Source organism: Embiotoca jacksoni, unplaced genomic scaffold, assembly GCF_022577435.1.
Source record: "Embiotoca jacksoni isolate LCO1_2020_lvr unplaced genomic scaffold, fEmbJac1.0.p SCAF_17, whole genome shotgun sequence".
Classification (NCBI taxonomy): domain Eukaryota; kingdom Metazoa; phylum Chordata; class Actinopteri; family Embiotocidae; genus Embiotoca; species Embiotoca jacksoni.
Genome location: NW_027185307.1, coordinates 6,342,827 through 6,354,655, shown reverse-complemented (window position 1 = coordinate 6,354,655; position 11,829 = coordinate 6,342,827). Strand labels below are relative to the sequence as shown.

Sequence of the window (11,829 nt, the reverse complement as noted above, 5' to 3'; positions counted from 1 at the left end):
TTCTAGAGAACAATCCCATAATTCCTACGCGGTTGCTTCGTTGCCGTTTCCTCAGCGAGTTGAGGTAGCTGTCCAAAAAAAAAAAAAAGTGATATTTGCAAGGTCATATCCAAAAGCCCAAACGAGCCCACGAAGAAGAAGTAAACGTCATAACTTTAATTTGTTTGATTATTTTCAGGAACAATGAAATCTGTTGGGTTCTAGTTTTCAGTTCTCAAAAGTAATATGCATATTGTATATATAATAAAATAAATATACTAAGATTTGCAACGCTCATTTGAATCAGAGTATGTTGACGTTTCGTATTCAGTTTTATGTCCCTATAATTTACCATTATGGGCAAATAAAGAAAACGTTTGCCTGAAAACAAAAGAAACAGCATAGCAGGCTTCATGCTCGTGCTACAAAACTATTCATCTCTGCAGTGTGCAAAAGAAGTGAACTTGCAGCCACGCTTTAGAGCTGCTGAGCAGCTGACACGAGACGTAACGGTTGTCGAATTTCTGATCATCATACTTGGATAGCTGTCGTGGTTTTTCCCAGCCGAACAAGGTTGTATGGCGCCGTGCATTCCCTCCTTTGCTTAATGGATACCGTCTTTCGCAAGGGAGTTGTTTATGACTAATGTGCTGACAGTGGTTAAGTGTCCAGAAGTCTTGCATCAATTTGTCAAGTCATTTATCAGTGTACGCACACTGCTGGTGGCGCTCGCAAAGCCTCTGAGAGGACTTGGTTAGCCATCTGCCATCTATTATCACACAAATCTGCAGAATATGGGGGTCAAAAGGTCGCTTTTCGTGTCCTACTAATTCACTAAATTAGTCTTAAATTAATCACTAAAATGCCTTTTAATCATAACTCACTGATGCTTAAATGACCCCGCTGAGTATGTAAACACATTTTTATCTTGCTTTTGCACATGTTGGTTTACTGTCATAGCTTACTGGGACCCTTAATGGAACTGAACCATCATTAATACACCCGTGCTTTCCCTCCAATGACGAGTCAAAATGTCTGCCGTGAAAAAGGTCAATTGTGGGAATATACCGGAGCCTCTCGAGGAAATTCCCCTTGGCCCGGGCAGAGCATGAAAACCTGATCCAGAAAGGGCTTTGGGCCGAGAATTGATTGGGTCCTTCTTATTGGAAGCAACACTGCTAACTACTGAGTCACACTTTATCAATGCCGGTATATTGTTTCGTGGCTGATCACAGCAAAAGTGAATTTTTAGCTCAATCCCCCAGGATGCTCCAGGTCCCTTTGCATTCCCATTAATCTTTCCGTAGACAACGTTGCATGGCTCACAGTTAGCTCAATGCAGAGATGGTTAAAGATGAAACAATTTGTCTATTAATCCACGTGTTAATTTACAGGAAGTTAATTAGCAGCCATTTTGATAGTCTACATCCTTTCAGTTTAATGTTTATCGAGGAAAAATAAAAGACATGTTTGATATATTGTGTATGTTTTCCATACTATGTTAAACAATGCCACACTCACCTATTGTACAGTGTGTCAGTCGGTTCACGTCAGCAGCAGCAGCGGGTCTCAGGGTCAGTGAAATTAAACTGCTATGGTAGAGTTCGCATGCCAATTATGCTTTAGTGTGCATTACATCTAAACCTTTCTACTTTCGTTTTCCCGTCTGGAACTAATTTGATCTGTTTTTTTTTTTTTAAGGGGATGTTCTAAAAGTAATCGTTTTTTACTCTTAATAGAATCTGCTTACATGTTGTGCTAAATGCTTTTATGTAGAGTATGGACATTGTGTTCTCTGATACTTGCAGTATGCAATAGATTTCCTGCTTTTATTACTTCAAACATGTGGATAACATGGACATAATGTACATTTCTTCTGCATTTGGTTTTGAAATGAACCGATACATTAAAGAAATTGAGCTAAACCTGAAACTGTGTTTTAAAGATTTGACTTAAGAGTCACTGAAGTGGTTGGTTAACCAGTAGCAGTGAACTCCCTTGTTATGAAACGGTTGCCTGACGCTGTGCTGCTGATAAGGATATTTTTTTGTCTCCATCTGCTCTATAGCATGCACACTGATCAGTCGGTTCTGGCATGGACTATCCCTGTCTTTTTAATTATGTTCCTTATAAGCTTCTTAAAAGCTGCGTGCTCTGACGTGGGGCCTGTGTGATCATCCAGCCTCTTTGTCAACCCGCTTCTGTGACCGTTCAATCACATCAAAAAGCGTTTGGGCAGTGGGGGTATTGACTTATCGGCCTCGGGATCTGACAATCCAACAGGGAATGTTGTTTGTTTAGGTTGTTGACGTCTAAAACAGGTTAACTTCCAGCACAGCTTCTTAGCATCCCAAGGGCACATGTCACACTGCTGTGAGTGATCAGACAGGTTTTAAGCGGGTTTAGTTTAACCCAGTTATCACTTTCTCAGATGTGAAAACAGAGCTGACTGACTACGACCTGAACATTATACATAACTGTTACTCACACGGCAAAACTCCTGTGTGGGCATAATGTGATCAAAAAGAAGGAGGAAGTAGCGGACCAGTCGAAGGGACGAGGGCAGGCCTGAACTGGAACCAAGAGTTTGTTGTAAAGTGTTTACAGTATGGCGGACTGAGAAACCGGTGGTCATAAGTGAAGCTGATGTTTACAGTTGTGACACTGTAAAATGTAATCAGTGCAGAAGTCATCCCACGGAGAGCAAGAAGTTAGTTTTGTTGTTGTGAGGGAGGAGGCCAGCGCTGACGAACTGGACCTCTGAAGTTAATCACTGATAAAAGAAGAATGACACATTTGTCGGTGTAACTGGTAATCATTAGTCGTGGGAGTCTAACTATAACTGCTACTGTCGATGGATGTACATCTAAAGTAATGAGTTGGTGTCTTTATGAGGTCAGAGGTCAGACTTTTAAGTGCTGCAGTTTGTACTCGCTCTGTTGAGTCTAGTTCTCAAAATGTTCTCTTTTCAGAGGAATCATGGGACACGGAGTGGGCTGAACCAGAGGGTCGAGCAGCGCACCCCAATTGTGAGTAATTTGTTTTCCAGCATTAAGTCTGTGGTGAACTACAATGTAGTTAGACATTTGACAACATAAAAAAAGTATTACACTAATGTTGCACTTGATATTGGTAAATATTATGTGTAATATTGCTTTAAAATTGGATACTTATTCACTACACGTAATATTTACAAATATTAGAACAATACTGATATTTACCAGTAAAGTCTTGTAAATTTTAGGCAAATTATAGACTTTTTTGAAGTGAAGATCGCTTACAGAGGATGTTGCGCAAGTTTGTGGGTGAACCTGAGCCATAAACCACCTCAGCAAAATGCTCAGATTATGAAGCTTTTATCACCTTTCTGCTGTTTTTTTATTGGGGCCTTGGAGAGTTCACCTGTTTCTCATTTGTGATTTTGCTGGGCAAATGTTTTGTGTGTTTGATGTGTCTGTTTGTGTGTGTCTGTGGGTTTGAAGGTTTCCCACTGTGGTGTATGACATGGCCACGGCCTCCTCGCGAGCAGAGACTAGCCATAACCACAGGGGAACGTCACAGCTCCATGCCATTGGTAAGTCCGAATCGTTGACTGTATATAAAAGTGGACGTAGCTTCCCGGTAAGCTGCGATACCACCGGGTGCCGCTAGAGGTCGGCTCCAAAAAAACGTCCGGCTCCACAGACTAGTCTACTAGTCAACTAGTCTCATAAAAGTTAATACAGTTTCTCCACCAGGTTTTTGGTTTTGCTAGTCGGTCCTTCTTATTAATGGTCTGGAGGTCCATCTGAAAATAATCACGTCATTAATTTGAAAATAAGCCTCAAAAATCTTTTTTTGTACCTCGCGGCTATGGTAGCACTTCATCTTCTCTGCTCCAGTATCTGCTCAACTCCTGTGGTTGGGTCTCACAATGGGTGAGGATAGACTAAACGTTGAGGTTGAGAAATATACAAGCTATACGACCCACATTCTGTTATAATGAGGACAGCAGCTAAAACAATGCAGAAATAGACATTTGTTATTCAGTGGAGAGTTTAGGTTTAAGAGGTGGTTGTCCACTCATGATTTTAAGCTCAAGTCTGCCCAATGTTGAAAACCTTTTGATGGTAGATGTTTTATTAGCATAGTATAATCAATTCTATTATCAATAAAGCTCCTCACGCGCTACAGCATGACACTTCCTTTTGCTGCTGGGGGAAGCACTTCGTATGCCTCATATGATGCGCTGCGGTGCCAGTATGGTTTGAGCTTGAGGGTGTTGACCTCGTCACCTCCTCAGAAAGCAGGATTTCCCCTGTGAAGCGTTTTCCCCAATGGGATGTAATTAAATATCACATTTAATCTGAATGTCTGAGTGAGGGCATCACCTTTATGCTGAAAATGTAACATTTTGAAAGTAAACATTTGCAACACTCTTGCTGCTTTCCTCCCGACCAGTTTCCTGTGCCAAACTCAAGAGGAAGAAGAGCCTGTTCGGGAGTGACATTTATGTAGAGGTGACAGCAGAGGGCGAGTCGCGCCGCACAGCGAAATCTCACAGCTCCTCCAATCCTAAATGGGACGAGAGGCTCACTCTGTAAGAAGCAACAGCTTGTTTACTCTGTGTAACTGACTGGCAATGTGCTTATGTCCTTTCTTTACCTTAATGTCACAGTCTATGTGTTTTCTTCCGCCTTCTTCACTTCTTTACCATGTGTTTGCAGGATATGTGTGTATTGATTCTGGTTTTATAACACACACCTGGTCCACGATCAAGAAGGGAGTTTAAGAGAATAACTAATAATTGTGAGAAGATGAATTGAGAGACATAAGGATTTCTGAGTCTTATCACTAACATTTGTCCTTTCACACTCGTCATGAGGAGACAGTTCCTAGAAAAACACTTCTCCAATGATCCGTGCTCATATAAATGATAAATATAAATGGTCGTTTAAAGAGGGAGATGGAGTTTTGTTCCTCTTTTCTTCAGTGTGTTTCGTCGACTTTGTTTGGTGCTGAATGTTGAATGTGCTTTAGTGTTCCTCACATTATAAAAATCAATGGTGCTGCGGTGCACAACAGGAGACGACCATATCATTATTGTTCAAAATAACACAGGTATAATTTTTGATATGATAAAAAAAAGTTTGTATCATGAGAAACGCTGTTGTAATTACATCACGTAATGACGTTTATGCTGACGCATATATCTACTCTTATTTTGTTGAAATTGCAAACATTTTTTTAACATGGTTATCACAAAAATACCCAGATATATTGTGATAATTTGTTAGAGCCATATTGCTCACCGCTAGTGTATAATAAACAAATACGGTTGTTGAAAAATGTTCAGGTGGCCAATCTGATAATGAGGGGCAATGCAATACACGGGGCTCTGTCATCATTTGAGACTTAGTGGAGCCAGAAGATGACAACAAATGGTTCAGCCAAATGCCAGATACGTATAATTTCTAATGCTAATTGTCTTCATTGGGTGATTATCGCTGACGAGATGGAGTGCTGCTGTGTTGGCAATCTGTTGTTTTCACCGTGGATGTTTTGTAAGCTGCTTTTGGCACACATACACACACACACACACACACACACACACACACACACCACACACACACACACGGCGTTCAGGCTATAATCCTAGACGTTTCTCTTTAGGCTGTTATTGTCAGCCCCAAATACAATCACTACGCAGTGTAGTCTTCATTTTGACAGAAAACAGAAGGAGGTGCCATTATGTGAGCTCGGTACATCAGTCACTCAGTTACTCTTGAGGTTTTTTTGAGGAAATGTACATCATGTCATCTCGCGTCCCGTCGTTTGCTCTCCACACTCATAAACGTACCCACTGGTCCTCCCAGCACATTTATGGAGATCTCGACACAGAGTCTGATACAGTTTGATTATATTGTAAATCATTGTGAATGTGAAGTAGAGCGTTGCATAAGTAAGAGTCTTTGTGCTCAGCAAAATCATTCCAGGTTATAAATAAGGTTAAAATACTACAAAATGGCATATTGTTTTACTTTGTGTGATGCTACAGCAGGAAAAGGAGCACAAACCCGGCTGTGCTTTGCAATGCTGTTTTCTGACTGTCTTTTGTATTATTTGTGTTAAATTTTAGGTTTTACATGTACATGTTTGTTCGTGTCCTCCTGTTTCTTTTTTTTTTAGGAATGTAACACCGCACTCACAGGTGGATTTCAAAGTATGGAGTCATCACACCCTGAAAGCAGACGCTCTGCTGGGCAAGGCCACATTGGAGCTAATTCAAGCCTTGGAGCAGCATGACAGAAAATGTATGACAAAGCTGCATCAGACACACAGAATGATATTATAATATATAAAATGTTGGTTGATATGCGCCAGCATCAGTACTGTGTAGTCTTTTTCTGTCCTTTTGCGACATACATACCGTGATCATCTCTTCTAAAGGTGTTAAAGTGTACTGGAATGTTTTTTTTCTTGATGTGCCCTATTTTTAACGCCTCGTTCGACACCATCCCCGCTTTGGCTCTGCAGTGGAGAATGTGAAGGAAGTGCTGAAGCTGAGTGTGGAGCAGAAGGGGGCTGTGGTACCTGTGGGGGAGCTGACTGTGTACCTGGATGGACTGACGGTCGCTGACCAGGAGGAGCTGACACCGCTCACCAATGGCAACGCGGCAAATGGCACCAGTGAGCTCAGTATTCATGTCGGGGTTGGGTGGTGGCGGCGTCGTCCGTTTTAATTCACACGTACGAGTCGGTGCGAATGAAGGAGGAAACGCAGAGAAAAATCCCGCAGAAGGGAAATGCAGTCCTCTACATGTGTGAATGAATTTATTAAATACGCACTTACGTTTCATATCTTTAGGCTAACGTATTTTTTTTTTATCTTCCCCAGAAGTCCAACAGAACGGCGATGCCATCCATGAAAATGGTGACTTGTCTTCCTCTTCCTCAAGGGCTGCCAACAGGTAAACTAAGTAAACAAAGCAACCAATTTGGGCCCTTTTACATTCCTCCTCAGATTTCATGAGGAAGAAGTCTTACCCAAAATGGTTAAGATGATTATTTTAAACCAAATAGTGTGGTTATCCTCAAGTAGAAGAATGCTAACAGACCCCCTCGGTGTGTTGGCGCAGTTTCAATACAGTCTGCCACTGTAGGAATACACGAAGGCCTATTTTACACCGCTGTTAATACTAATATTCTGTCATGTGCCAGCTCGGTGAGGTCTGTGACTCGTCTGTCTCGTTGTGCCCTTTTAATGCTTTAAATTCCAGCTCTGGTCACTGATCCCAGTCTTTTCTCTTACACTGTAAAAGTGCTCTTCAATGAGGCGAAGTGTTTTTTGTTTTTTTTTATTGGAGAATGACAAAAGGAGCATGTCTGCTCATCGCACCAGATGGGAGGTTGTTGGGGGGGTTGGGAGGGTTGTGGCTGCCTGACTTCTCTCTGCATTGCAGTTGCTGAGAGGACTGCAAAACACAAACAGGGCTATTTAACACTGTTTCTACTCCCAGGAGTTCCAGAAATGTACTCGGATAGATAAGAAATGTCGCCAGCTGAAGGACATTTGCGGTGGCGAGACATAATTTCCTGTTGTCATTGTTACCTGAATAATGAAATCTTAAAAGTGATTAAAAGAACAAATATACAGTTTGTATTTTTTAAGTTAAACTTAAATGATCTTTCCTTCAAACAGGAATTTGCAAACATATTCCGTCCAACCATTAAGAGTGAGATAAAACAGGAATGAGAAGAGTAGCAACAATAAATAGTAAATATTAAAGTAATAAAATGTTTTGAATCTCAAGTATTTATAAGATTAGGGTGACCTGATAGTTGAATGGTTAGGGTTCATACCACATGGGAGGAAATGCTGTTGTCGATGAGTCCCCTGGTTTTATTTCTGGTCAGCATAACCTTAACTGCACATCATTGCCCTGTTCCAAAATGGTAACATTAAATATCCATGATTAAATGAACATTTAATACTTAATGGAAGTTTTTAAAAAACCAAAAAAAAACCTTCTTGGTTATAAAGTATTTAACACCAGCAACTCAGCAAGCGTCATCAGGACTCTGTGATTGTGGTTTGATTAGATTTGACTGACAGTTCTAGTAAGACAAGCAAACAATCTCACAAACTGTATTAACGTTGTGAGTCAAATGTTGATGAGCTGTGATTGATGGACAGACGTGACATCAAGCCGACTACCAATCATCGAAGAAGGAAAAACGCAAATGTTGCCATCCTGGAGAGGGAGGAGCCGACGACTGTTGGTGTGACACTCTCCCAGAGAAGTCGGTGTGCACTCTGCCTCCCATTTACCTTTGAATTTATAGATAACAACGAAGAGTATTTATCCCCCCCACGTTATTTAAGGAAAGTGTTTTCAGTCCAAACCCTGCCTTAGCCTCTCCTTCCTCAGACTATATGTAGACTTGCAGCATCTAAAAGGTCGGTGAGTAGCCAGCTAGATGGGAGCAAATGCTTTACAAACCCTCTGACCTGCTGACCGGGTCTCGTGACTTGTTTTTTTGTTTTGTTTCTCACAGCCTATAAAAACACGTAATACTTGTCTACATGAAGGCTGAAGGACTGTGATGTTGTAGGCGGTTCAGACTTTGCTTGTTCTCCCATTTAGATCATTTCAGTAACGGCTCGTCTGTTTTGTCTTCGTACCTCATTTTGCTCTTCACATCAGATTTCAGTACGGCAGCACGAAGTCCACTTGCCATCAACTGGGTGTTTGAACATCTGTTGCCATCAATTCTCGTGTCTTCACAGACTTTGGGTTTTGTGTGTAGTAACTGCTTTTACTGAGAGCTGGGAATGACGTCAGATCTGAGTTGACCGCCTTCCAGTACAAGAAATCAGAAAAGCCAAGTTAGCCGTTGTTAGCATAACAGTTACACGCAAATAGAAGTTGGATGGGAATAAGACAGAGGTGCTAACTAACCGTATCACTACAGCTGTCGCTACTGTTTATGCTCGGGGAAAACCGTCTTAAATTTTGAGGTCAGGGCATGTGAGGTTCTTCTGACTTTCAAAGTTAGAAATCTGACTTCAGGTGGCTTTCCAATTAAGAATTTCCCACTGTGAAGTTGAAAATGTTGACTTCCCAGTTCAAATTAAATGCTCCATAACATTGAAATTAATTTGAGTTGACTGCACTTGTGACCTCCTGAGTTTTTCCTATTGCTGACTGGATGCCCAGCTCTGTCCTAGACTTAGCCTGGACTAGACGGCAGACTTTGTATTGGTCTTGCTGTGGGCACGTCTTTAGCACGACTGAACTCGGCCGCCTCACAATAGGACCCCTTCAGCTGCGATCATTACGTCACCACACCGTCCCAATATGTCCTGTTTTTCCTCTTCGACACAATAGCCTCAATGTCACGAGAGGTTTTTTTTAATCTGACACCGTAGCACACACTTAGAGCCCTCCTCAGCCACAATTCAACTGACGTCCGGTGTGTTTTCTCTTGCAGCACGGTGAATGGGACAGATTTGGGCCCAAGGTCAGATTCCTGCTCCGCCTCCAACGGTGCAGACGATCAGGTGCCTTCCAGCTCCTGCAGCCCCGCGCTTGGTCATGTTGTAAATGGAGCCACCACATCCAACTCCACCCCAGTCCACCAGCCCTCAGACAGCGACACAGAGAGCACAATGGGTGAGTTTGCTTTTCACAATGTGTACATTACTGTTATTGGTTTGAAAAGGAAATCCCAGATTTGTATGCTGTGTTTCTGACCTTGCCAAAGCTCTGTGTGTTTCCTATTTATGGCCCCATTGAGTGGTAATGTTGAAGGATATTCAGTAGAGACATGGACAAACTATTTCCTGAATGTGTAGCATGAGCTACTACAAAGGCCACACGGGGCCCAAATACAGCCCGAGTGCCAGAACCGGTTCATGGACCGTCACAATCTGACCCCCGAATGAAAGAAAACCCCTAAAAAATCCACAAAAGGCAACGTTACATCACTGAATCTTGAGGCGAATGACGACAGTGAGTCTGTATGGCTTTTTAACTTAATTTCATGAGAAGGCACATTGATGCAGTGCCAGTTATACAGTTACACAAGAGCAATGAGACGAGACGGTCCAACATCAGCACAGTAATGACTCTCTGCGCTTCCACTTTAACCGACCGCATTTTGGAAGATGGATATATTTTGATTTGTCTGGAAAACATGAAGAGGGATTGTGATAGTGAGTTACTTGCGACACCGATGTCATACAGACGCGCATGTTCCTGAAATAAGTCGATGAGGTGTCTTCTGTCTAAAACTAACTGTGACCAGCTGACTTGCGATGAGCTGATTGGCTGTTGAAAAAGGCGACGTGCCAAACGTAAAACTGACAATGGGCGACTTGAAGAGCCGAGTCGCAGGCAGCACCATCAGAGACGGGACGGTTCACACTGCCGCAATGTTCTCAAGCACTTTTGTCTCGCCGTGAATCATTCGTCTCATCCGTGGTGAATTTTGACAATTCTGAAACTGTTTGCCTTGAGTCCATATTTGTGCCATAACGAACTGTTTCATCAGTAATCTGTTCAGTGGTTCATATCAGACAATTGGCCAAAATTAATTTAAAAGTTTATACTTCATTTACGTTGATTGATTTTTGTAAGTAATCTTTTTATTGTTGCCTCAGAGTCACCAGATCAACACATACATATTTACAATACACGTACAATATTTTCTCAAGGAAAGTTCTTGTTTTTTCAGCCTTCTGGGCCGACAAACAGCCTATTGCAAAGCAAATCAAACAAATTCACGTAGTTAAACATCACTCATCTCTACGAGTTCTACGTCAAAACTAAGTTGTCCAACGTGTGGCCTTTTGCTTACTCCGTCCGAGTCACGATGGCCCTGCGTGTGCATATTTCTAGCACGTTTTCCTCGTGTTGCCACATAAAGCTTATGTTCTTCACGGTTCACATGGTGCTCATGAACTGCAGAGAAGAGCAGTAGATTAATTTCCATTAAGTGAGGCCTGTAATCTCTGCTGCTGTCAGCACTTGTGTCCAAACCCCCTGGGGAGACGGATAGGAGGAGAAGCAGAGTAAAGTGTGGAGGGCCGCCTCCCCCGCACCGGTTAGTTTGGGCTGTCGCTTGGAAAGAAAATACAGTTCAGACAAACAAGAAGGAACCCCGTTGGTTTGAATGAATCAAAATGCTCCTCATGTATCCCAGTTATAAGAGTTAGTCTGGTTTCCCTCCTCTGGGAATTTTACAGTTCTTCTAACTTCTGATGTGTTTGGTGTCAAGCAATGATATAGTCTGGCTTTATATTAGTGATGTGCGTTTCTAGCAAAACACTGTTTGGTATTTTCAGGTAACTTTTATTGAAAGACCCGCTGCACATACTGACACACACAGAAAGAGACAGAAAGACTCATTCACATCATAAATTCTCAACAAACACCATAAAACTTAGAAAACCCTCAACCTGGACGAGTCATACAAGAGGCATGTTTTAAACTATCATCTTTGAGGTGAGGGCCGTTGTTTGCTCTCCACATCTAACCTCTAACTTTACTTTGTCCGATGACGACACCAGCCATTGATTTTTAATTTGTGGATGGACCTCCTGCTCACTGGTTCACTCTAAAAAGACTTTGCATAGTTGTATTAGACCCATGATATACCAGCTTTAATTGGCAGAGTTTGCACTGCTCCTCATTTTACTTAGTTTTTTGAACACTTTTTGCATATTCCTGCACCACAAACTTTTTATAATTGGAGCCTGCAGTAACGTGTTCTTCTACTTCTCGTTTTGTTGTTTAATGGCGGTTGGCAAACGGCTTTTAGGTGCTTTATAGTAGGAAGACATTACTACCAGGCGCCGGTGTTAAC

General features: G+C 41.9%; 1 protein-coding gene across 2 annotated transcripts in view; it reads left to right on the top strand.

Annotated features, from left to right (window-relative positions):
- Positions 1-11,829, top strand: part of LOC138199333 (NEDD4-like E3 ubiquitin-protein ligase WWP1) — a 30,055-nt gene that overhangs the window by 4,886 nt on the left and 13,340 nt on the right. For both annotated transcript variants that reach the window (XR_011178336.1, XM_069151358.1), the window contains exons 2-8: positions 2,952-3,008; positions 3,462-3,553; positions 4,420-4,558; positions 6,148-6,272; positions 6,496-6,648; positions 6,857-6,929; positions 9,454-9,635. Coding sequence is in view for 1 of the 2 variants with exons in the window: in XM_069151358.1 (XP_069007459.1) it covers positions 3,484-3,553; positions 4,420-4,558; positions 6,148-6,272; positions 6,496-6,648; positions 6,857-6,929; positions 9,454-9,635 (742 nt within the window). In the remaining variant the exon portion in view is untranslated. The remainder of the gene's footprint in view (positions 1-2,951; positions 3,009-3,461; positions 3,554-4,419; positions 4,559-6,147; positions 6,273-6,495; positions 6,649-6,856; positions 6,930-9,453; positions 9,636-11,829) is intronic.